Source organism: Meles meles, chromosome 1 (genome assembly GCF_922984935.1).
Source record: "Meles meles chromosome 1, mMelMel3.1 paternal haplotype, whole genome shotgun sequence".
Taxonomy (NCBI): Eukaryota; Metazoa; Chordata; class Mammalia; order Carnivora; family Mustelidae; genus Meles; species Meles meles.
The window spans coordinates 120,343,594-120,371,006 of NC_060066.1; the positions used below are offsets into that span (position 1 = coordinate 120,343,594).

At 41.4% G+C, this 27,413-nt stretch overlaps 1 protein-coding gene across 1 annotated transcript; it reads right to left on the reverse strand.

Moving 5' to 3' along the window:
• Positions 1-4,156: 4,156 nt before the first annotated feature.
• On the reverse strand, positions 4,157-26,986 carry CHIA (chitinase acidic). Its single transcript, XM_046018675.1, is given in 6 exon segments — positions 4,157-4,484; positions 5,232-5,373; positions 6,042-6,227; positions 6,507-6,629; positions 9,462-9,627; positions 26,973-26,986. Coding segments are annotated over 5 exon segments (855 nt in total). The 5' UTR covers positions 9,618-9,627; positions 26,973-26,986; the 3' UTR covers positions 4,157-4,236.
• Between the last annotated feature and the right edge of the window lie 427 nt (positions 26,987-27,413).

Sequence of the window (27,413 nt, forward strand, 5' to 3'; positions counted from 1 at the left end):
AAGAAGGAGAGGAACATAGACTTTCTAAATCTCACTTTCCAGACTTAAGTACCAGCTTCTCTCATCTGGTCGTAGAGGAATGAACATGGACTTTGAAGGCCCTCAGAACTGGTTTCCAACAGGTACTGGTGTGTCATTTACTCGCTACATGACTTTGTGGAAGCTACTTAGCCTTGATTCATCTATAGAAAGGCACTAATTATTTCCTGCCGCCTTAGGGCTGCCATGGGAATCGAAAGAGGTAACACCAGACAAATATTACACAGCAAATGACGAGCCCATATTGGCATTTAACAAAAGTTAATGCACTTCTGGTCTACCACCTCCATGCCCAGAGCCACAGGTAACTCCCAGAGCACCTCTGTGAAAAAAAAAAAATACCCTTTCATCTGAATGGGTGCTGTGCCACCTCTTATCAAGGCTCAGGATTTGGTGAGAAGAGCACTTCCCCCTGCCCTGCCTAGATCAGGGCTTTCATGAAATCCCGAGCATACCCCCTCTCTTTCCAGTTAGACTCCCATGCTGAAGGAATGCGTTTTCATAGATGTACTAGAGTTTAAGAACATGATTACCTTCAACAAGCTTCCAAAGAACTGGATGGGTGATCCATGGCAGGATTTTGTAATTCATGTACTCAAATGGATCAGATGGCTTGGACTTTGAAGATCTCCAAGAAGCTTTGTACCCAATGTCCCCATTGGAGGGCCTTTGAACCGAGCTGTTTCTCTCATTTAACAATGGCTCCACGAGTCACCACTCTCATAAACAGACTTGAACCAAGAAGATGAAGAATGTAACTCAGACTGGCTGCTAAGCAGTAGCTCCACCCTTGAAGTCCTCTAAGTCATTGTGACATTGCTCTCTGAAGGGCAGCATTAGGGTGAGAAGGAAGCCAGAAAGCTCCCTCTTTGAAAATCAGTTCGAATTATCGACTGCATAATTTAGGGCAAAGTTTTCTTACAAGATCTCAATTCCCTCACCTATCATGTGAGGACAATAGTCACCACGCAGGAGATAGCTTATATAAAATACCTAGTCTCATGCTTGGAATACTCTTTGTTAGTTCCTGTCTCCCTTCCTGCCCTCACTGATTTATTTATTCAACAAGTACATATGAAACTCTTTTAATATGCTGGGCACCACTCTTGGCAATGGGAATATAGCAGTAAATGGAAATCCTTATCCTCACAGAGGTTAATTCTACTGAAGGAGGCAGACAATAAAAATGGTAAATACATAAATTGTATGATATGGCAGGTACCAAGAGAAAAGAAGCACAGGAAGGGCAGAAAGAATAAGGTTTCGATTTTAGGCTGTGCAGCCAGGAATGGCTTCGCTGAGAAGCTGGCTTTGAGGAAGGGCCTGAAGAAAGTGAGGTCAAAAGTCAAATGGAAATCTGAGGAGAGTGTTGTAGCTTGTACAAAAGCCCTGAAGCAGTAACATGCCTGGACTATTTGATAAACAGAAAAGAGGCTAACATAGTTGAAGTGGAGGGAATGAGAAGAGTCAAAGGAGGTGACAAGAAAGCCTTCACGGATCTAGAGCTGGATTGTGCCTGTCCACTTCTTGCATGCAGTAGATATGTAGTAAACATTCATTTGATTGACTCATTAATATGGAAAAGTAGCTGGAAAGATGAGGGACAGCATTTATTAGGCTACAGTAATTTCCGTATTCTAGAAATGGTGACAGAATCAATTTTTATGGGAAAATAGTGACAACAGAAGAAGGTGTTAGTCTGGGAAACCACTTTGATTTAGCAGCTGGCCACTGTGTTGTTCAAAGATGCTTTTCTTCAGAGCCAATGGCCTCTTTCATGGCCTTCACCAAGTCCAGTTCCCTGCATCCTCATGTCCCCTCCTCAGTGTTATTTGCCATAGTAGTGACCTAAGCAGAAACTTCTTCCAAAAAGTCTGCCCAAATTTCTATGTTCTAACTTACTCTAGGCTTTCTTGTTCCTTGGTTAGAAATGTACATTAATAATAATACCCAATTTTAATGACTTTTGCTTTTACCTGCTTATTGAGGACACTCCCATATCCGTTTTTGATCTCCAAGATATGTCATGTAAGCTCTCAAAAGTCAGTATATCAGCTACAATCACGAGTACAACTTTCCCACGTTCTGTAACCCTATTCCAGCCCTGTCTTCTCCATGGTGAATTTAGATCATGTCACCACCTCTCCATCCCTGCTATAAACTTCTAATGGCTCCACAGCTCAATTGCAATAAAATACAAACTCGTAACCATGTTTCAAGACCTTGCGTGATCTGACCCCTGCCTATTTCTTTACTGTGTCCACTACCTCAGCACAGCCCTGCTCTTCTTTGTTCTAATCGGCCATGTTCATTTCCAAGGACTCTGTAGTTTCTGCACCTGTGCCCGAAATCCCTCTTCCCAGATCTCAAAATGACTGGTTCTTCTTGAATGTCAAGGCTCATCTCATTTGGGACCTCCCCACAGAGGACTTCCTTTTTTTTTTTTTTTTTTTTAATTATTTATTTGCAGGGGTGGGGCGAGAAGGGGCAGGGGCAGGGGGAGATCTGCCTGAGGATCTCAAGCAGACTCCAAGCCTGACACGGGGCTTGATCTCACGACCTGAGCCAGAACTAAGATCCGACACTCGCCCGACTGCACAGAGGCCTTCCTGGACTGCCCAAACTAAAGTACATTCATCTCCTTGTCACTTGCTATCACTGTTACACTTTTTTTCATTTCTTTGTTTGCCTAACACTCTCACCATCAAAATATAACCACCAGAAGGGTGGAGTCTTTATCTTATCTACCACTATGCCTTTAGTACCTAGAATATTATCTGCACATAATAATCACTAAGTGCTGTGAATTCATGAATATGTCACCATTACCCAGAAAGCGGCCTGTGTCTCATCATTATCCCCAAAGTGGCCGTCTGCTGTGTGAACACGGACATCTGTATCAAGGGAGGTGGAGAAGCAGGGTAGTTAGGGACTGTGAGCTCTGGAGCCAGTCTGTCTGGCTAGGGATGTGGCTCTGCAACTTATTAGCTGGGTGATCTTGGGCAGGTGACCTAATTCCTCTGTGCCTCAGTTTCCTGGAATCAATGTTATCTTCCTTACACGGTGGCCAGGAGAATTAAATAATAATATACATGTAAAACGCCTAGAACAGAGTTTGACATACACTAAGCCTGCCTGTTTTTATAAGCCATTATATTAGTTAGGATTCTGCTAGTTGCAATAAAAGCAAACTTAAGCTGGCTTAAGCAGCAAAGAGGAATGTATTGTATAGGTATAGGTGTGTTTCACAGAGCCCAAAGGCAGAAATGCATCTGGGTCTCAGGACGAAGCTGGAATCTAATGGTGGACATCTGTCAGTAAGTGTCCTCCGTCTCTCATAGTGGCTTTTCTCTGTAGCTCCCCTTTGGTCTTCTTGCTCTGTATCCAGAGCAACTGCCCTTCTCCACAGTCTCACTACAGCTCCTGAGTTTAAATATCCCAGGCAAGCCACTCTGGGGCATGACAGCCACTCCGTGTTGTCCGTTGCAGATTTCACTGCTTGATGATCTGATTAGCACTCTTGCATCTGACGTTCATCCTAGTCAATCAGCCAAGCCAGGGGAGGAGAAGATGCAGTAAAGCACAGCAGCCAGGGACCACGGTCATGTCTTCAAAGAAGGGGACAATCTCTTGATAGAGGAAGACTGCTAGTCCACAGGCTGGGCAGACATCCCCAAAGGAGTCCACGGCACGGATCTTCATAGCACCTGGTCTAGGAGGTGCCGGACCAGCTTTAGGTTCTCAGCAGATAGGGACAGAATGCCCTGGGCTGCTGCTTTTTGAAGAAGCCACACAGGCCTGTACCCATGTGTGCCACAGAATCACTCTGGCTCTTTTCTGAGGACAGTCACAAGGCTACAGACCTATCTTCTTCATGTCTTCATCCCCTCCCAGCACCAAACATTGAAGCATCTCCTCCTGACAACCTCCAACCCTCATGCAGAAGGAAAACGGATGCAACCTAGGCAAACAGAAGACAGCAGGCTTGCTGGATCCCCCACTTCCTCACACGCTCCCTTTGGCCACCCTCTGCCCCTGAGCAGCTTGTATTTTCACATCTAGAAAGCTTCCTCCTCCCCCGGGCAATCACTTACAACCAAAAAGACTCAGGTTTAGACTGACGGCTTTTATTGAAGAACTCTAGGTAGGAGCAAGATGTACTAAATGAGGAGACTCGGGAATGGAGACAGGTCAGGTTTACCCCCAGTTGGAGCAATCACAGCTGGTGTCAAAGATGAGCCCAGCCTCGCAGTTCTGCTGGTACGTGACTCCAATCAGGCAGTGCCAGAAGGCATTTCTGTTATTCGCCATAGGGTAGAGGCTGTTGGCCTTTCCGGCACAGAATCCACTGCCCCCAGAACTGCCCCCAGAGCTGCTGCTCCCGCTCCCACTTCTGCTCCTGGGAGGAGTTATGGGCTCCACGGGCTGAGCAGGGGCAGTGCAACCTGAAACAGCACAGAACAGCAGAACAGACTCATGGACCTGGAAGAGGTTTCCACCGTTGCCCTGAGGAGAACGTCTGGAGGTGGGGTGCTGTTAGCACTGGGTCCCTACAAGTGAGGAGATACAAGATTACTCCACACTCAGGAAAAGCTACAATTTCAAGCCATTCTAGTTTAAATCTGAAAAGTTCTCTCTTCCCTTAGGATGTTAACATCATTAAAAAAAAGAATTACTGAGCACTAGTATGTGCAAAATACTTGCCTAGGATCTGGGTAGAAGTGGCAAGCCAATAAGCTTAGAGATTATTCCAGAGAAAAATCTGGAAAAAATTTAGGAATGTGGTATTTCCCCTGAATTACAGATTGGAAACAGGCGAGCAGTCCCGAGGGTTGTTTAGTCTCCAGGTGGGCCGAAAAAGACTTTTAATGAGGGAGGAATTCATAGAAAAGTAAATGCTTATATATTGAAGGTCAACTGAATTTCTTGGGGCTTTTCCACAGACTTTGAGACTTAGCTGACATGGAAAACTCACCCAGGTAGGCCTGGTTTCTCATAAGCTCATAACATCCCTGACTTGGAAGTTCAAGGGTAGAGGAAGAATGGAGCCCGTGTGTCTCAGCTGGGCAAGAGCAGGGAGGTGAAATGGCAAGCGACTCCCCCTGGCCAGTGGGGGTGGACAGATGTTAGATCTGCCTTTTAGCTGGAGAAGCAACAATTGTATGCCCCTGGCATCCTTCTCTTTCACTTACCTGTACTCTGCAGCCCAAGTGCTTTCTTCAGGGTGTTGGCCAGAGGGAATGTGCCCTAGTTACAGAACGTGCCTGTGAAGTCATCCAAGTCAATGGCCCAGACCATGGCACCTCCAAAATTGTTTTCCTTAAGCCACTGAGCCTGTTCAAGGAGAGAGGACACCAGAGGTCATTTTACTTCCCCAGCAGGCTGGGCCTGCTGCAGATCAGTTGAACTTACCTTAACACTGAAGCTTTGACATCATCATAGCCAACCCACTCATTGCCCTGATAGGCATAGGGCACAGCCTGAAGGGCATCCCATACCTCAGTAGTTCCATTTTTCAGGAAGGTACAGATCTTTAAAAAGTTAAGAGATTCAAATCTTTTAAATAAGATTACCATGAAAGGAGGAACAAACATTTGCCTCTTTTATTTTTTTTTCTTTATGTCTCCAATTAGGATTTTCCTGTTTTCTAAGTATGGGTGGTTATTTGAAATAAATAATAGGAAGTTGCTTTTGAAATATTCCTGTTATCCTATCCTTAATGCTCGATTTTGGGAGACTACATTAATTTGAGAGAGATCATTCTTTTATTTCCTTACATGCTCATATAAATGACCTTAAATATGTAGTCTGTAGCTTGAAGGGATATGACACATGATAGGTGGCCTTCCTACTGGATTAGGTAAATGAATAGGTTACTTAAACTCCTGAAACATTTAGAACGATAGCTGTATTTTAAGTAGATAATTAGCAGACAGGATGAGCATTCATTCTGTTAGCACAGGACATGGAATTCAGAGATTTGTCCAGCCTCATCTCCCTACCTCATAGTAGGCCCAGAACCCAGCCTGCCTGGTGTAGGGCCCAGCAGGACCAGCGCCAGAGATGGGGACACCGATGCCAGTGTTGGAGGAGTCACTCAGGATGAAGGTGTGGCCATAGGTGGGGAAGCCAACGATGAGCTTCCCAGCTGGGGCCCCATTGTCCTTCCAGTAGTTCATGACGTAATCCTGCAATGGCTGCCTGTTAGCTAGGGGCTCCGCCCTGCTGATGACCCGGTGCTTAGTTGTGTTAGTCCACTGTTCTAACAGACACAATTGTTAATGGCAGATAGATAGTAGTTTTTCAAAGCATTTTGGTGAAATTATAGTTAATGAGATATGCCCAGCCGCTAGAAAGGATAGTTATCCAAATGACGTTTGCAGAATTTTCATTCGTTTTGTCCGTGAATTTCCATGTGATGTATAGCCTTATCTCTGGTCTGCATCTGCATGTGTCCAGGGACTCACCACATTGAGGTTGGCGTTGCTGCCCGTGTCAGTCGGGTATTTGTACAGGGGCCTGTTCTCTCCAGTGTAGCCTTCCCAGGAGCCGTGAAGGTCATAGGTCGTGACATGGATGTAGTCCAGGTACTTGAGTTGGGGTAAGGGATTTAAAAAGATTTGTGATAGTCATTTCCAAAGCCTCCTAAAGGTGTCCCCTGAATAGCAAGACAGACTGAGGACAAGTCTACCTTGCAAAAGTGATAACTACAGGAGTTTGAGGATAGGGTGAATCACTCACTGGGCCAGCTGAGGGATCTCATAGCCAGACTGGATGTTGGACACGCCAGCCGCTACCGCAGCAGTGATCATCAGCCTGGGCTTCTTGATCTGCTTGGCCTCCTGCTCAAAAGCTTCATGCATTTCCTATAGAATAATCAAGTACTGCAGGCCATCTGTGCCTCTGATTTCAGTTCCTTAAATAAGTAGGTTTGTATCATCCTTTTCTTTTTCAAAATGCTTTCGTATATTTCATCTTACTTCAGTCTCTCAATATCTCTATAGAGTAGATAGGACTGATGGTATCGTCAATGTTATAGCTATCTAATATGAAGAGAAGCTAGACAATTTCACCAAAGTCCCCCAGCAAGTTAGTAGCCAGGTCATGCCCAGAATGCAGGTCCCAGATGACCCGTCAGAGCTCCAATTATATCACTATACTCTGAACTTAGAGTTGCTGTAGTAATCTATATCCAGCTTTTGACAATATACATGTTGCTTCCCTTCATCTAGTAAGTGAATTACTTTACAGGACTGACATCTCATAAAATGAAATGCTGATTTGGTCAATAAGGGAAGTGGTTACAGCTGGGGGATGGGTTCCCATTCAGCACTGGCACATTCATTCTGGGTGACTCTAATCCCATTTGGAGGACTGGGTTCAGGGTTCAGGGTATGCCGGGGTGTGTTCCAGTGAAGGATCTGAAAATTTTCACATGACACTGGCCAAAGGAACTAGGGTGTTTAAACTGGAAAAAGAGAAATTATGGGCAGGATGTTATAACAGTCTGCAAATATTGAATATTGAATATTTGTAATAGATTACAAAAGGTGTTTTGTCCTTTGTTATTTTGGTGAGCAGAGCTAGCCCCCATGACTGGAAGTTATAAATTATGACTGGAGGCATGTTTCGGCTAAGGATAGAGATGTTCCTTCTTTTTTTTTATTTTTATTTATTTTTAATGTCTTTTCAGTGTTCCAGAATTCATTGTTTATGCACCACACCCAGTGCTCCATGCAATACAAGATGTTCTTTCTGATCTCTAGAGCTGTTCAATAAGTAGATGGACTTTCAACTGATTCGTTACTTAACATTGAAACCATCTGGAGGCTGGCTGATGATCTGGTATATGGGATGGTGGAGAAAGAGTCTTTGTCTTGGGAGAGGGTAAATCTAAAAACCATCCTTGGCTTTTCTTACTCCATTCACTTTTCCTTGGTGAACTCTTAATTATCAGCCTTTGCTGATGACTTCAATATGTCTTGAACTCTAGATTGGTACTCATTCAGGGACTACTGGCCATTTCTATAGGAGGTCCTACAGATTCCTCCCACTCTTTTTTTTTTTTTTATTCCTCCCACTCTTGATGTTCAAAGGCACATTAATGAGCCCTTCTCATTTCAAATCTACTCTTCTTCTTGTATATATATTTTAGTTATAGGACCACTACCAAACCAGTCCTCAAAGTCAGAAAACTGAAGTCCCGTAGTTTCCACTTCCATTTAGTATCTAAATCCTATTGATTGTATCCCCCTAATGTCCCTCGCTTACTTGCCCTTTCTGTCCTCACTGTTAGGATGTTTGTTTGGGCCATTAGCCCTTTATCCCTGCCTTCCTGCCTGCTTGTAATTCATCCTTTATGGTTAAGCCAGAGTTATCTTTCTAAAGTGCAAGTTTTGTCATATCTCTCCGTTACTTTCAAAGCTGCCCATAGCCTTGAGAGGAAAAACCCAAATTCCTTAACATCATCTACAAGTCCCACAAGGTCTGATTTTTAAAAAAAATTTTCATTTATTTGACAGACAGAGATCACAAGCAGGCAGAGAGGCAGGCAGAGAGAGAGGGGGGAAGCAGGCTCCCCGCTGAGCAGAGAGCCCCATGCGGGGCTCGATCCCAGGACCCTGAGATCATGACCTGAGCCAAAGGCAGGGGCTTAACCCACTGAGCCACCCAGGCGCCCCAAGATCTGATTTTTGTCACGTATGCAGACTCACAATCAGCCACATGGCTTCATTTGTGTGGTTCCTATCTTCATTGCTAACACCAGTTGCTTTCAAGACTGAGCTCAAGTGTCATTTTCTCTAGAGAGCTCTTCCATATCCTTCCCCACAGTAGAATTAGGTACCTTCTGTAGCCACTACAGCATGCTCAAAGTATATTTTAAATGTCGGTTATTGTTCAACCTGCCACCTCATATTGTATTCCCTAGAGCCAAGGATCATCTTATTCTTATTTTCAACCTGACACCTAACCCAGTGACAGGGACAGAGTAAGTGTTCAGTAATAATAGGCAGCCTAGTGTAATGGTTAGAAGCAGTGGGCTCTTTAGCCAGACTGCATGGGTAGTTCTGACATCTACTAATTGTGTAACATTAAGCAAATTACTTAAATCTTACTTTCCTCTGTAAAATAAAGATTATGATTTGTATAGTACCTAGATCACAGAATAGGTATACAGGTGAAATGAGTTACAGTTTTAAAATACAATAGTAGAATAAGGTAAAATAGTGCCTGGCACATAGAGCACATGTGTTCTTGTGGTTCTGTTATGAAATGCTGTTGAATGAAGGCATGAAACTTTGTGATGGGAAGACTCCATAATTCTAAATCCAGTTTAGTTGCGCTTGGGAAACACCAGACTCTCCTTGGAAAGAATAGGCTTTGGATTTTCTTGGGTTAGAGATTGCCACATCCTTCCTCACCTGCAGTAGGACAGTGAAGAGATGCTTGTCCTGAGGAGGGCTCCCACAAGAGCCAGTGTACTCCCACTCAAAGTCCAGCCCATCAAACTCATACTGGTGCAGGAATTTAATGACTGAGGCAATGAAAGTCTGGTGGTTTTCAGGAGTGGAAACCATGGCAGTGAAGCTGAAGGAGACCCAAAGAAGGCAATGTGAGGGAACGCCTTGGTGATCCCAACACCCTGTGGTAAAATCAAACTTTTATATTTCTGCCTCAGAGCTCTCATGGGGACCCACAACCCAGAAATAAGTATGGTTCTGGTTTTCTCTAGTCCTTACTTTGTAATCAGTAAGTACTCAGCCAGCCATGGGATTTCAGTGTTTGCTTTATTTTGTTATCCACCCAGCCCTGATTTTTCCCCCCTAGGTTGCACTTGTTGCTTTGAACACTACCCCACCTCACAGTTCTCTCTCCAAATAACCCCCAAAGTTCATACGCCTTTAAAGAAGTCTTCTTGTTTATTTGCATGACTTTCTCTTCTCTTCCCCCAGAAGGTATATAGAAGTGCTATGTAGCACTCTCCACAGGAACTATGCTTGTTAAATACTTTAAGAAGAGGTAGTTTTACAATCTCAGTAACTAAACCTCTGTGAATGGAATCCCAGAATATCCGTCCAAATGCAAACATGTAAAATAAATTGTGTTCTGCTTTAATATTGAGATCTTGGTCAAGTAATTTATTCCAGTACCCTATTTGTTTAATGTGCATCCTTCATAGTCTGTCTTAGATTGTAAAGTGTAAAGGAATATAACTCGTTTTCAGTTGCAAATGAACACCAGGCTCTCCTACAGAGGACTTATGGGGCAGTTCCAAAGTTCCAGCCTCCAATGGCCAGGAGAATTTTAAGTTGGCCATTCCTATAAAGCAAAGAATAGAAGAGAGAAACTTCAAAATCCATGAGTCCTTTTATTTAAAATAACATTGCTTTGGTATTGAGCCTGGTCATATACTTTGATGTTGCCTTGATAAGACATTCTGTAGGATAATTTTCCTTCACTACCGAAGACTTTCTTTTTTTTAAAGATTTTATTTATTTATTTAACAGAGAGAGACACAGTAGAGAAGGAACACAAGCAGGGGGAGTGGGAGATGGAGAAGCAGGCTTCTAGCCAAGCAGGGAGCCCAGTGCGGGGCTTGATCCCAGGACCCTGGGATCATGACCCTAGTCGAAGGCAGACACCTAACGACTGAGCCACCCAGGTGCCCCTGAAGACTTTCTTTATAAAAATTGTGTTAGCCAATACTTAGTATAATACTAAGTAAAATAAATCAGTCTGAGAAAGGCAAGTGCCATATGACTTCAATCAGATGTGGAATTTAATAAACAAACAGAAAAAATAAGACTCTTAAATATAGAGAACAAACTGGTAGTTGTCAGAGAGGAGGTAGGTGGGGGGATGAGGTGATTTATTGAGATGAAGGAGATTAACAGTACACTTATCATGATGAACACTGAGTAATGTACAGAATTGTTGAATCATTATATTGTATACCTGAAACTAATATAATGTTTTATGTTAATTATACTTCAACAACAACAAAAAATTGTGTTGTTATCATAAATGCACTCAAAGTTCTTTGAGGAAATCCAAATTATGGGACCAGATTTTATGAAAATAGGCATATATTGGCAATAAGATATAGAAAACTTAAAAACATAATTAAATCATATTATAATCAGATGAAATGATAAATGTTGCTTGAGCACAATTACTTTCTCAGGCTCCAAGATAATGAATAGAAATCAATTGCTTAAAATTATGCATATTTTTCTTAAATAGTCGTTCTCAAGAATGGAGTCCAAGGGTCAGAGTGGGAAAACATTAAAATTCTGGGTTTATAGCCCCTTTCTCAGAAATTCTGATTTGGCTGGACTGTGGGAAGGATTGACATTTTTATCAGGTGCCCCCATGTGGTTTTGATGCATAGTCAATGGATCACACTTCAAAGAAATACCACTCTGCAGGAGTTTACTTCCTCTATTTATCATAACTTAAATTCTAATAGCTACATTCAGGATAGTACCACTACTGATGGTAGCGATGGTCTGCAACCTTATTCTCCTAGAAAGAGCTTGACTGAGTAAATCAGAAATTAAAAGTTACCAAGGTTGTTGTTTCTTTGTTATGCTTCATTTTTACACAATGAGAACTCTTTTTAAAATACAGCAGACATTTCTGATTTGGGGGGCTCAGTGCTGTCTAATCTTCATTATCTTCCACCTCCTGCTCTCTGATATGAGCGGCTAAGATGGCTTGCAGTTTCTTGGGTCATAAAAAAGAAATTGACATGGAAAAGGAGAAATAGAACTGATATATTTTGAATACTTGCTAGAGCAGACAATGTGCTATGTTGTCCATATCTTTGCTACTTAAAGTATAGCTTCCTGGACCAGAAGCTTCAACATCAGCGGGGAGCTTGTTGGAAATGTAGAATCTTGGTCCTCACCTCAGCTCACTGAACCTGAACTCATTTTAAGAAGGTCCCAGGTGATCTGTTTGCATATTAATGTTTGGAGAGCACCACCCTAGGAGAAACCAAATGAGATATCTCCTCCATCTCTTACTTGTTTTTCAGGCCATTGAAAGCTTGGTAGAAAGCCACATCATCCCATTCAATGGTGGTGATCTCATTGTTCTGCATCCCAGCAAAGGCATAGATCAGGTGAGTACATAGGCAGAGGTCAATATCATCAGGCTTGAAGTGCCCCAGGCCTGGCTGGTACTGGGCCCAGTTAGTGAAGTAGCATGTCAGCTGTGTCAGCTAGTAAGAGGAACTTGAGAGCAATAAGAAGTGAGAACAATGACCTGATTAAGGTGCCACTGAAATGTGCTATGGGTTTTGGCTCTGCCTCTGTTTCCCTCCCTTTGCCTCAATGCCCGATCTCTGTGTGGGGGTGTTTAATATAAATATTCTTGCAGATGAGTTCAAAGATCTAATTTGGGGGGCACCTGGGTGGCTCAGTGGGTTAAAGCCTCTGCCTTCAGCTCAGGTCATGATCCCAGGGTCCTGGGATGGAGCACCACATCAGGCTCTCTGCTCAGCAGGGAGCCTGCTTCCTCCTCTCTCTCTCTGTCTGCCTCTCTGCCTACTTATAATCTCTGTCTGTTAAATAAAATAAATAAAAAATCTTAAAAAAAAAAAAGATCTAACTTGGGAACTAGTCACTGACTTGGAGTTAGTTATTTTTGACTACAGCAGACTCATTTGCAGATGTTAAGCCTAAGAACCACTTAAGAAAAGATGTCCAGTAGTCCTGTGAAGCCCAGTGAATACCAATTTATAAATCCCAGCGGTCATGCTAAAGAGGTTAGTAGTTACAGCCAATCCAAAATAATAGGTTCTCTCAATGTCAAACCTGTCTGTGAAGTAGACAGTAGCTCTCTTTCCCTCAGATGGCTTATCTCTTGATATATTTTTTAAAAATACGGGGCGCCTGGGTGGCTCAGTGAGCTGAAGCCTCTGCCTTCGGCTCAGGTCATGATCCCAGGGTTCTGGGATCGAGCCCCGCATCGGGCTCTCTGCTCTGCGGACAGCCTGCTTCCTCCTCTCTCTCTCTGCCTGCCTCTCTGCCTACTTGTGATCTCTGTCTGTCAAATAAATAAATAAAAAATCTTAAAAAAAAATAAAAATACACTAATCAGACAATTGCATGATGAGTAATTTATAGAGATTAGTGGTTTATGGTAGGAAAAGATTGTATCAAAGATAAAAGACAGAGTTCATGAGCATTCAGCAGAAGGGCCAGACCTAGAGGGAAAGAAAACACATGTATTCTGAACCAATTGTTTATACCCTGTGGAATCTGATTCTGAGGCCTTGAGCACTGTCCTATTTGCCATATGTTGTTGCAGCCCAGTGGCAGGTAGGGATGATGCCGAAGTGTAGGCTTTCCAGTGAAGGCACCAAGAGACCTACACTTTCCTCCTCTTAGTAAAAAATGGCCATGGCACTCTCTTCTTCCTCCTTTCATGTCAATAATAAATGTTACTGAATGCAGAGTTCACAGGCTACTATTTTGGAAGATCTACTGAATTTCTACTGAAATTACCCAGAATTTACTCTACTCAACGAGTACATATCCATCAGTGCTTCACCTCCCTGAACCAGGATGAGTAGAGCCTTCCACAGACAAGGCATCCTCCAAAACAGTGAATTCAGTATCTCCTGGAGCCTGAGAATTTTCTTGGAGCCACTATTTAGGAGCTCTTACAGTAGAAGAGAAGTACCAGGAGCTGTGAGGTAAGACTTCAGATGCCTCTCCCTTGTTCTACCAGAGCACTCTGACTTGAATGTTTTATAAATTGAGCTAGAGGTTTCATTTAGAAAATGTTCTGAAACTATAAAAACTTTGTAAATAACCGTTCTAGAACAACTAATAAACTGAGGATATAACTTGGTTATAAATAATCTACTGACTTAACCCCTTTAAATGATTGAATTTCTAGCTGGGATTTTTATGATACATCAGCAACTCTTTAGGACAGAAGGAGATAAAAAAGGAGTAATGCTGAAAACAGTAGCACCAAGATAACTCACATCATTCTCTCTCAGTTCCTACTGATTTTCATCCCTGGAAAAGCTAGGCCAAGGATTCAAGCATGTAAATAAAAATGATACCGATTAAAATAAGGTGGTGCAGGAAGATAATGCAGAACAAGAAACAATTGTTAAGGGATTAGAGAATAAGACAAGCCTTGGAAGAAAATAAACCTTTCTTCTAGCACCATGCCCATGGGATCAATGAAGGTAGAAATGTTATTAGAGTAAGGCTGAGAGTAGAGGAATGAGAGATAGAGTGATCTGTATATGTCAAGATTCTCTTGGAAATTTGATATGGTGGAAGAAAAGTGGAAGAGCCAGGAGGTATAATGTCAAGACTGCGTTATGGCTCTCAGATCCAGAGAGACAAAGGAGTCAGATAAGTGTAAGGCTCTGTCTGACTGCAGACTCACCGGCAAGGAGAGTAAGCTCTTCCATGGCTGTCATTGGTACTGGTCTAGCAGAGCCTGGATTTGCTTTTTATTTTCTTTTTAAAGATTTTATTTATTTATTTGACAGACAAAGATCACAAGTAGGCAGAGAGGCAGGTGGCAGGGGTGGGGGGAAGCAGGCTCCCTGCTGAGCAGAGAGCCCAATGTGGTGCTCCATTGTAGGACCCTGAGATCATGACCTGAGCCGAAGGCAGAGGCTTAACCCACTGAGTCACCCAGGCACCCCTGGATTTGCTTTTTATACCATCTGAATCCCAGGTTATTGTAAGGGCTTTCAAGTGGAGAACAATGAATTCAGATGTGTATGTAGCTAATCAATAAATCAACAGATCTGCTCCCCTACAAACACCTCGCCTTAGACCTGCAACCTATAGTCTCCCACCACCACCACTTTCTCTGCTCAATAAGAACAAAGCAATGCTATGACCCCTAACAAGGTGGTAGAGACCATCACAATGGAAACCACCAGCTTAATAGCTTTTATGGCAGTTCCCAGGGTTAATAAGCATCTGTTTAAACATTCTGGTTAGGTTTTTATGTTGTGGACATTTTGTCCCCGACATCAAAGCATATCTTTATTGGAAAGCAAATAATAAAAACCCTTAGAAGTTATTAGCTGTTTTTAAACCCTTTTTCTTTATGAAATTCTTCATGTATAGTTTGGACAATCAGTACAAACTTTCCGTCTTTAGGAGCTACTTTCTGAACATTTTACGCACATCTGCTCTTTGGAATGACCTTAAGTCATGATTATATGATAATTTTTTCTAAGAATGTATGGTTTCAAAAATGTCCCCTCTGAAGGTCAGCAAGAACTCTCTATTATTCCATAGTTCCAAATTACATTCAGTTGATACTTTTGTGTTGCTGCTGGATAGAGATGATGGTGATGATATTATATTGAAAGGAGTCTCTTTTGGTAGAAATATTTGCAACTTGACTATTTCTAGAATTTTATATTTAAAATTAATTCCAATCTACCTTTCTAAACATCATCCACTATCATTATCCTATAATAAATTTCTGCTTTGGCCAAATGGTCCATTTGTTGTCCCCAAACATGTATTTCGTGCCTTTGCTTACACTATCTTTCCACCCGTTGCCTGTAACATCTTCTCCTTCTCCTCAGTCCTTATTTGCTTTCTCCTCACTGCCAATGTTACAGTTCTTCAAACACAGCTTAGACCCTGTCTTTGAAGCTCGCTGATCTCTTCTTCCTCTGAAATACCTTATATACTCTAGTACCCATTGTCCGTACTGCTTATATGTTACTCCTGTACAATACCTGAAAGGTAGTTGGTGGGTAGATGGGCACCCCTTGTGGGACATCAGCACTTTTTCCAACTTCTATGGATGCAGACTGACTTGTCTATTACATTTAGAAACTAAATTATATCCATTCACCCCATGATAATTAGGTCCTGAGTGCTTAGTTCTCACTTGCAGGACCAAAGAGTCTGGTAGAAGTGCTGTCAGGGAGGATTTCAGTTGTGGAAACAGTAATATCAACAAACACTATGGCGAACACTATGTGCCAGAGATTGTTCTTGGTGTTTTAGATCACTAAGAACTTATTTTTACAAGTGATTAATACCAACTATAACAAGCACAGATTGGTATTTTGGAAAAATATGAGGACGTTCACGGGATCAAAGATAAGATAGTACTGTCTGTGATAAGAGAGAAATCAAGCATTTTAGGGAGTAGTGCAGTGGGATGAGGTCTTAGAATAAACCTTAATTTTATTTTTTTTAACCATGCTTCATTCCACATAAGAATCAAAACCCCAGGAGAAATAGTCTGAGCTTTCATCAGACACTTGATTAGGGACAAAAACAGGGCACTTGGATTCAAATTTCCATCAGGACTGATCATAAAATGAAATTCCAGGAGAGTGGAGGGCAAATACTGAGTGACTGAAAAACAATGAATGTTCATCTGAGGGTCTATTAATTATTTCATTTAACCTACGAAAACCATTATTACTCTTACCCCAATTTTGCAGATGAGAAACTTGATCAAACAAATCTTAAGCACCAGATCCAGGATTCAGTGCCAGGATAGCTGCCTCCAGAATGGGCTTCTCTTCACCTTTACACAGCACTACCTCCTTATGGTTAGTTGGTGGTCCAGGTTGAACTGGGAAAGGCATTTTCCTGAGGCATCCAGGAGAATATGGTTGGGACAAATAGCCAGAATTGTGCCAAATCAAGGTTAAGTCAAGGATTTGCAAAAATAGCAAAGTCTCAGGGTTATCCTCTTTGGCACTATTAGGTCTGGCTGCTGTTTAGATTTAGTAAGATATTTTCTCTTGAATTTGGTGCCTCTTACCCTATATGAATGACCTGCGGGTAAACTATCCTTTCTTAATGGTTCCTTAAGGGCTCCGGGTGTGACTCTATCAAGCCTGCCTCCCATGTGAACACTTAAGTATTGAAAAGAATTATCAGCATAAGCTTTATAGAATAATAAAGATTTATAAGTGTGGCATTGTGTATCCTTTGATATTGTTAGATTTTTTTTCAATAAGCCTGCATTATTTTTAGATTCAAATTTATGGTACAATGTACCACACACGAGTTTAGATATGCATTTAAAGAAAAATTTTAAAATGAAAACCCCTGTTCTACCACCCAGCTTAAACATGATAATACTATCTTTGAGTATTATTCTGTGTGTCTCTACCCAGCTTGCTGTTTCTCACTCCCCTGGAATAAGCAGCTATGTGAATTTTGTGGTAATCATTTCTTTGCTTTATTTATAATTTTATCACATATGCCTGTATCCCTAAATAATATATTCATTAGTTTTGTAATTGTTTATTATAATAAGAATATCTTTATCAGTTTTATTATGTTTCTTAATTTTAACTTTAAGTGAAATAATGTCAAATGTATTCTTCTTTCTTCATTTTTTAGCTCAGCATTAAGTCTTTGGATTCACTCTGGATTCATCCAAGTTGTTACAGGTAGCAAGTGTTCACCCATTTTCTTTTTTTTTAAAGATTTTATTTATTTATTTATTTATTTATTTATTTATTTGAGACAGAGAGAATAAGAGTTAGGTGGGACAGGCAGAGGGAGAGGGAGAAGCAGACTCCCCACTAAGCAGGTAGCTCAGGACCCTGGGATCATTACCTGAGCTGAAGGCAGACACTAAATGACTGAGCCACCCATGTGCCCCTGTTCACTCATTTTCATATCTGTATGGTATTCTATTATATGAGTATGCTACAATTTACTTATCCTTTCTACATAGAGCAACAAGTGGGTTGTTTCAGGCTTTTTCCCCTGTATGCTTTCTAACATGTCTCCAAAGGAAAGGGAAACAAAAGCAAAAATGAACATTTGGGACTTCATCAAGATAAAATGCTTCTGCACCGCAAAGGAAATAGTCAACAAAACAAAGAGACAACCCACAGAATGGGAGAAGATATTTGACACTACAGATCAAGGGCTGTTAATCTAAGATCCATAAAGAATTTCTCAAACTCAACAACTGAAAAACAAATAATCAAGTCAAAATTGGTCAGAAGACATGAACAGACACTTCTCCAAAGAAGATATACAAATAGCTAACAGACACATGAAAAAATGTTCAACATTATTAGCCATCAGGGAAATTCAAATCAAAACCACAATGAGATACCACCTTACACCAGTTAGAATGGCAAAAATTGACAAGGCAAGAAACAAGAATTGGAGAGGTTGTGGAAAAGGGGGAACCCTCTTACACTGTTGGTGAGAATGCAAGTTGGTACAGTCACTTCAGAAAACAGTGTGGAGGTTTCTCAAAAAGTTAAAAATAGAGCTACCCTATGACCCAGCAATTACAACTACTGGGTATTTACCCCAAAGATTCAGATGTAGTAAAAAGAAGGGTTACATGCACTCCGATGTTCATAGCAGCAATATCCACAAAAGCCAAACTGTGGAAGGAGCCAAGATGCCCTTCAACAGATGATAGATAAAGAAGATGTGGTCCATATACACAATGGAATATTACTCAGTCATCAGAAAGGATGAAAACCCAACATTTGTATCAACATGGATGTAACTGGAGGAGATTATGCTAAGTGAAATAAGTCAAACAGAGAAAGATAACTATTATATGGTTTTATTTATTTGTGGAATATAAGGAATAGCATGGAGAACATTAGGAGAAGGAAGGGCAAAATGAAGGGGGGCAATCAGAAGGGGAGATGAACCATGAGAGACTGTGGACTCCAGGAATCAAAATGAGGGTTTTAGAGGGTAGGGAGATGGGTGAGCCCAGTAATGGGTATTAAGGAGGGCATGTATTGCATGGAACACTGGGTGTTATATGCAATCATGGAACACTACATCAAAAACTGATAATGTACTGTATGGTGACTAACATGATAAAAAATTATATATATATATATATATGTGTATATATATATATATATATATATATGTATATATAAGACTCTTCTAACCCATTTGATTCTTACTTGTCCCCCAAGAGGGAGGCAAGCTAGACTTTATCGTTCACATATACAGATGAGGAAATGGAGAACAAGAATTTGATGAAATTACACAGTCAGATGTATAGCCTGAACTGAAACACAGAGCTGCTGACTCCTAGTCCAGTGTTTATTTATCTTTCTTTTTGCTGAATTCTATATTTCTACTAATGCAGCCCAAGATTGTATTATCTCTTACAACAACTTTATCATGTTATTGCTTCAAATGGAGTTTCTTACATGAAATAGACTCAACTCTCACTCATCGCATGTGCTTGAGAAATTGATTTTTTATAACCTTATGCATATTTTCATTATATACACCATTGTGTTTTGTGTCACTTGTTTACAGTCCATGTCTCCTACTAATAAGTAAGCTCCTTGGAGGCAGGTACTATTTTTTATGCATCTTCAAATCTCTAGTGAATTGGATAGTTCTTGGCATTTCAAAGATGAGACTACAATGAAGTTGAGGAGTTCTATGACTTACTCCACAGCAAGATGACTTCTCTGTATCCAGAATAAATGATGGATGGGCACAGAGTCCTGGAAGGGAATACTGGAAAGCTAAAAATGGTTGGATGAAGCCGCAGTGTGCAGATCTCATTTGCTTGAGGCTGACCAAAGGAGATGCTCATTCATAAGGGAGAAAAACCCCTCACGGGCACAGTATACAGACCAGAAAGTATCATGTATAACCAGGGTCAAACAGTCATTGATTGTTCTCCTTACTGATGAACATAAGCATTCTGTGGAGTTGAAGAAGGCCATTATTGGGAAATGCAATAAAAAGGTCAAGATGTAACTGAGTAATGACTACTACAACATTGGTCCCAAGTCAGTTCAAATGGCGATGAAGCCAGTAACATCCCAGAGGGAAGGAAATCTCTCCTGCATGGACTACTAGGTCTAGGACCTATAATCTTTCACTGACAGTGAGTTATACTGGCAGATACTGGGTGGTATAACTCAACAGAATATTCTAAAAGGGCAATGACATTACAAGACACCAAAATGACCTCTTGTCTCTCCCTAGATGTACCTACTTCTGGATATATATTTAATCAGAAAGACAAATACCATATGATTTCACTCATATGTGGATTTAAAAAAAAACAAATGAACATGGGATGGGAAGGAAGAGGCAAATCAAGAAACAGACTCTTGACCATAGAGAACAAATTGATTGTTACCAGAGGGGAGGTGGGTGAGGGGATGGGTGAAATAGGTGTTGGGTATTAAGGAGGGCACTTGTGATGAGTACAAGGTGTTGTATGTAAGGGTTGAGTCACTAAATTCTACACTTGAAACTAATATACTGTATGCTAACTGGGATTTAAATAAAAAAAATTGGGGGAAGAAATGGAATCAGTAGCATGAAGATTAACAGAAGAGTCTACCACCTGTGAGAGTTGCATCAAAGAACTTGGGACAACCTGATTGAGAGTTCTCCTAGGAGGATCAAATGCAGGGCAGTCAGAATGCATCACCATCCCATATCCTGTGATTTCAGAGGTTTCCTTCCTACCTAGCAAGGGACTCCTTCTACTTCCACAATTATCCATGGCATTTTGCCCATACCTGGGACCGTCACCTTGGTGGGAATCCTGCACCAATGTTTTCCCATTCCTGTGGTCATGCAATAGTTGGACCACTTCATTTGCAACAGCATCAGAATAAGAAGGGCTTCTCAGTGCCCACATGGCAGAGTATTGGGACCATAGCATGTGTTCAGTCAAAGGTAACAGGCAAAGCTGCAACTGGAGTAACCATCAACAACCAGGTAGAGACAGCAGTGACTCAGAGTGTTCTCCACCTGTCCCTTAGTTCAGCAGTCCTGATTTCACAGTTGCTCAGACAGGGTTGGGGGAATAAAAAGAAAAAGGTGTGGGAAGGGATATCTGGATTGGGTTCCCAAATCACAGTTGTTCAGCACCAGAAAACTTCCTGTCCTCAGAATCCTGGGTTTGTAACAGATGGCTAAGAACAGATGGACTGTTGCTAGGAATGACTCTGTTTAGGATATTTATAGCATTGGGCAAGCAATCCAGTTAGCATACCAGTTTGGGTGCATTGTCTTTGTGCATTCTCCTGCTTTCATCCTCTGTGGGTAATAAGAAACATGAAATAGCCATCAGATTAGGTTTGGACATTGTCTTAGCTTGCTCTGGCTGCCATAACAAAATACTGTAGATTGGTTGACTTAAATAACAGTTATTTATTTTCTCATAGTTCTGGAGGTTGGAAAGTCCAAGATCAAGGTTCCGGCAAGATTCAGTCTCTGGTGAGAGCTCTCTTCCTGGCTTGCAGACAGTCACCTTCTGTCTATATTCTCACATGGGAGAGAGATAGAGACAGAGACAGAGAAAGATCTAGTGTCTCTTTTTTATAAGGGCACAGTTCCATTGGATCAGGGCTCCATCCTTGAAACCTCATTTAACTTTAATTATCTCCTTAAAGGCATAATATCTCTAGCACATGTGAATGATTCTTTCACGACCATCTTATTCTCAGGAAGTTTACAATAATCTAGCAGACAGTGAATCTAGGTCTGAGAGAGAGAGAGAGAGAGAGAGATCCTGGGCCTTAGATGTTGGGGTCTTTAAACTTCTTAATTATTAAAGAACCAAACCTTTCCTAGTGAAATTAGGACATAGGCTCTAACAGCAGAACCTTGGCTTTCAGTTCTACCCACTATCTCAGCATTCATCAACTGGGAGAACTCTTGGCTTTCCCCAGGTGTGGTCTTAACCCTTGTGATTACAGCACTACTACTAGATGGGAACTTGGTTAAGGTCTTGATCCACATGTCAGCTCTCTGTCAGGATGGATTGCATTAAACCCTAGGTGGCTATCACTGGTGTCCAGATGCAGTGAGCTGACTTCCTCTCTAGGAGGCAAGCCTACAAGCCATCAGTTAAGTTAATCATCACCTCTCAGCTCTCTTCCATGAAAAACTGGTAAAGAACCATCAAAGTCAAGACATAGCTTAGTTAAGTTCTTGAGTTCTTCAGGCACCAGGAAAAAAATTATGAAATAACTTGAAATGTATGGGTTGATGAAGGGATAGTGGGTACCCACTGGCCTCAAATATCCCCACAACAATATTCAGTGCCAGAGCAAAATGAAGCAATGTCTACTATCTAAGGTTAAGTTCTCCTGGAAGTAGTTCATTTGAAAGTATTTCATTTGGGAGTAGAATCTGGGAAGCAGGAATAAAAGATAAAAGAATGAAATGGGAAAAAGGGAAGACCAATACAAAAATATATTATTAAGTTGGTCATTGTTAGAGGCAACTGGATGTCGAGTCCCTTGGGACTATCTTAGAAGTCTTATGAAGTGTTTCAAGACCATCCAGAGAAGAAAAGTGGAAAGAACATGGTCCCTTGACCTCCCAGGGATGACATTAACTCCTCTACATGAGTAGGTTGTCCATGCTTTAGTGGAAGCCTCTATCTAAGAAGCCTCACATGAGAAGCCAGAAGTGTAGGACATATGCCTGAACAAAGGACAACAACTCCATGAAGGTGGTTGAAACTTATGCAGAGCTGGTTGCTGCAGTTGTGGCTGAAGTTAAAAGTTAAGGCCAACATGACCTTCAATGGGCCAATGGATAAAGAAGATGTGTTCCATATACACGATGGAGTATTATGCCTCTATCAGAAAGGATGAATACCCAACTTTTGTATCAACACGGACGGGACTGGAAGAGATTATGCTGAGTGAAATAAGTCAAGCAGAGAGAGTCAATTATCATATGGTTTCACTTATTTGTGGAGCATTACAAAGAACACGGAAGACATGGGGAGATGGAGAGAAGAAGGCAGTTGGGGGAAATTGGAGGGGGAGATAAACCATGAGAGACTATGGACTCTGAAAAACAACCAGAGGGTTTTGAAGGGGCGGAGGGTGGGAGGTTGGGTGAGCCTGGTGGTGGGTATTATGGAGGGCACATATTGCATGGAGCACTGGGTGTGGTACATAAACAATGAATTCTGGTAGATGTGGTACATATACACGATGGAGTATTATGCCTCCATCAGAAAGGATGAATACCCAACTTTTGTAACAACATGGATGGGACTGGAAGAGATTATGCTGAGCAAAATAAGTCAAGCAGAGAGAGTCAAGTATCATATGGTTTCACTTATTTGTGGAGCATAACAAAGAACATGGAGGACATGGGGAGATGGAGAGGAGAAGGGAGTTGTGGGAAATTGGAAGGGGAGATAAACCATGAGAGACTATGGACTCTAAAAAACAACCAGAGGGTTTTGAAGGGGCGGAGGGTGGGAGGTTGGGGAACCAGGTGGAGGGTAATAGAGAGGGCACATATTGCATGGAGCACTGGGTGTGGTGCAAAAACAATGAGTACTGTTACGCTGAAAATAAATAAATTAAAAAAAATTAAAAATTAAAAAAAGTTAAGGCAGTGGAATTTGAAATGGTGCTAAGAGGTTTTGTCTACACCTATAGAGTTCTGATGAAAACAAAATATTAGCCTGTCATATAATACTCCACCAAGGAATTTTGCAAGTATCAAAGGAACAGGCAGACATTCTCTCTTGTGAAAGGACTCAAGGTCTGCAGCAGCTGCAGCACTACTTTAAAAAACTGTTCAGCTGTAAAATCAGCCGATGACAACAATAACAAAAAGTAAGTGAAAAGCTACAGCAACAGAAGTAGCTCAATACGCAATGCCAGAAAAAAAGGACTAATATGAAATTTTGAGAAAAAGAAAGAGCCAAGAATTTTATGTTTAACAAGCTATTAAAAAAGTATAAAGGCAACAGTCAGGCATTTTCATGACTGTGAGAAAATGGAAGAACACAACTTCAGGCCCTTCCTGTCAAACAAAAACAAAACAAAGGAGGAAATGACCTGGAGAATCCAGTATTAGAGAAGCTGTAGTAAAAGCACTGGTCATGAACATTGCATTAATTTAAATATAAGAGTTTAGTTCTATTATAAAATGAAGTGATATTAAAATTTTTGAATAAATGAAAAATTTAATAACATAAAATCTGGAGGTGACAAGTACTGGAAGAGTGTTAAATGTTTTTCATACCTCTAGCATTGAAGCATGAGTTTAAACGTACAAGTCCAGTTCCTAGTTTCCATCGTTTTTTGTTCTTAACCTATTTCTTTGCTTTCCTTTGGGCCACATCAGATAGGTTTGTGTATTCTGTCCTCAATTCTTTTCCTTCCATTCTTAAACCCTGTCCACTCAGGCTTTTGTCACGAAGTGGAGTTCCACCTCTGCCCTTGGTGATGACCCACATGTTGTTGAACCTAATGGTCAGCTCATAGACCACAACTTACTTGACCTATTGGACACAGTATTGGACACAGTTGATCACTTTCTCCTCTTTCCAGACTCTCGACTCTCTTGGTGTTCTCCCTTGATGCATCCCTCCTTCTTTGGTTTTCATTACCCATTGCTAGTCTTCTGGACTACTCATTGAAGCTTCTGGATATTGGAATGCCCAGGTTTAGTCCTTGGACTCCTTTCTCTTTCCACACTCATTCCCTTAAAGATTTCACCAAATCTATTGACTTTAAGTACCAACTACATTCCAACCTCCAAAACTTTCATGTCCAACTGCCTTATCAACATTTCCCACTAGAAATCCAATAGGAATCTTAATTCAACAAGTCCAAAACTGAATTCATGACCTTCCTCCAGAGATCTCTCTAACTTCAGCTTTTCTCATTTCAGTCAATGGCAGCTCCACATTTGCAGTTTCTCAGGTCAAAATGCTGGGATCATCCTTGAAACCTTTCCTCCCCCAGCCATACTCTACATACAATCCATAAAGAAATCTGTTTAGGGGTGCCTGGGTGGCTAAGTGAAGTCTCTGCCTTCAGCTCTGCTGCCTTCAGCTCAAGTCATGATCTCAGGGTCCTGGGATCAAGCCCTGCATCGGGCTCTCTGCTCAGCAGGGAGCCTGCTTGCCTCTCTCTCTCTCTGCTTGTCTCTCTGCCTACTTGTGACCTCTGTCTGTCAAATAAAAAATAATAATCTTAAAAAAAAAGTCTGTTTAGCTAAGAAAAAAAAAAAAAACTTTGAAACACAGCCTAAATTCAATCACTTCTGACCACCCTCTACTGCTGCTACCCTGTTCTGAGCCATCATCTCCTGGATCACTGCAGTAGCCTCCAAACTACATTCTCAGCAAAGCAGCCAAATTATTTTAAAATAGAAGTCAAATGATTTGTCCACTTAAAAGCCTTCAAAGATCCTTATTGCTTCAGAGTAAAGGCAGAAGTCTTAATAATGCTCTATAAAGCCTTAAATGGGTCTGAAAGCTATTGTCTAAGGGCCAAATGTGACCTATTGTTTATTTCTGTACTGTAGCCTGGGCACTAAGAATGATTTTTACATTTTTTAATAGGTGAAAAAAAAAACCCAAAAAGGACATTTAGTGACACATGAAAATTATACAAAATTCAAATTTCAGCATCCATAAATAACATTTTATTGGAATACAGCCATGCATATTCGCTTATGCATATTCTCTGGCTGCTTTCACCACTACTACAACAGCAGGGTTGAGTGGTTGCAGTGAGACCATATGGCCCACAAAGCCTAAAATATTTACTAACTGGCCCTTTACAGAAAAAGTTTGCCAACTGCTGCTTCAAACAATCTGCTCTCTCCTGACCACATCTCTTACAACTTCCCCCACAACTCTCTGTCTTTGCTCCCTTTTCTCCAACCAAACTGGTCTCCTTCATTTAATATGTCAGGAATTTTTCCTTAGGGCCTTTGTACCAATCTTTTCCTCCACAACACTGTCCGCAAGTTAGCCACAAGACTAACATCTTCATTCCTTTACATACTTGTTCAGGTGATTTGTGAGCCCCATATAATTAGAAACAGAGGACACCATGCCTAAGAAACTGGCTAAACACCCGATTTCAAACAGCGACCCCTCCCCTGGAACATGCTTCAGCATCCAAATACTAAACAGTTTATGTATTTATTATATTTATTATTTAATATCTGTCTTCCTGGCTAAAACATAAGCTGTATACAGACAGGGATCTTTCTCCCTTTCCTTCATTTATGTATTCAATGCATAGAATTGTGACTGGACTATAGTAGGTACTTAGTAAGTAAGTGTAATAAATTTTATTGAAAAAATTGTATGAAATTCAGCAATTATCACATTCTTATTTTATTCTTATTTTAAACTAAACTAAAATAAAATATACTATTTTATTAAAAAGAACATTTCTACCTATGATTTACAAAATCATTCCTGTCTGACCATCTCTTCTCTCACATGTGCAAATAATGATTACTGGGTACATAATATTAATAGGTACTAAGAAGTATAGTGGATGGAATTAACCTTCTAGGGAACTGCTATTTTTATTTTGTAATAGTGTGGTATTTTCAACTGACTTATGTACATGTATTATTTTGACAAAAACAAAAAGTTAGATTAAAAAAAAGATAAAATCTGAGAATCAAAAAAAGTAGTATGAATCCTCAGATTGAAAGTGAGCATTCAGGGAGGAACAAGATGGTGGAGGAGTAGAAGACCTAAATTTCACCAGGTCTCAGGAATTCATCTAGATAGTTATCAAGCCATTCTGAACACCTACAAAACCAACAGGAGACCCAAGAGAAGAAGAACAACAATTCTAGGAACAGAAAAGCAACCACTTTCTGGAAGGTAGGATGTGTGGAGAAGTGAATACAAGGCAGGAGGATAGACTGCGGTGGGGGACGGGCTAGCTACCAGCAAGCAGTGGAGCAGCAGAGCACAAAATCTGAACTTACGGAAGTCTGCTCCACTGAGGGAGGTTGCTCCAGAGGCTAAGCAGGGGATGGAGCCCTTGCAGGAACCATGTAGTCTCAGGACCTTCAGGGTCACAAAAAGACCAGGGGTGCCTGAGGGTGGGAGAGTTCCCAGGTACTGGAGCAGGGAAGCTGGCTCCAGAGATGGGGGCAAGGAGTTGGTTCTCAGCTTGAGCTTACCTTAAACCATGATCCCAGACACAGTCAGGCCACTGTTCTTCAAGCAGGGTCCCCACAAGTGGCAGATCCAGGGAGACCCCTCCTCCTTCCTCTTCCAGGAGAAGTGGTGCAGGAGAGCGTGTCAGGAATCTTCTGGGTTTGGAGACTCCAGGCAGGGCTGTGTGCCAGAGATAGAGACACTTGGTCACAGACTGGTGAGCTCAGAGGGTGGCCAGAGACCAGGGAGATGGGAGGGATTTACTGCTTTTCTCTGTGGGCACACTGAGGAGTGGACCCCAAGCTCTTGGCTCATATGGGGTGAGAGATCGGGAGGCTGCCATTTTCATTCCCATCCTCCAAAGTTGTATGGAAAGAGTTCAGGGAACAAAAGCTCCCGACACCAAAAACCACGCAGATTACTAAACCTGGCTCCCGGCAAAGGCAGTACAATTCTGCCTCAGG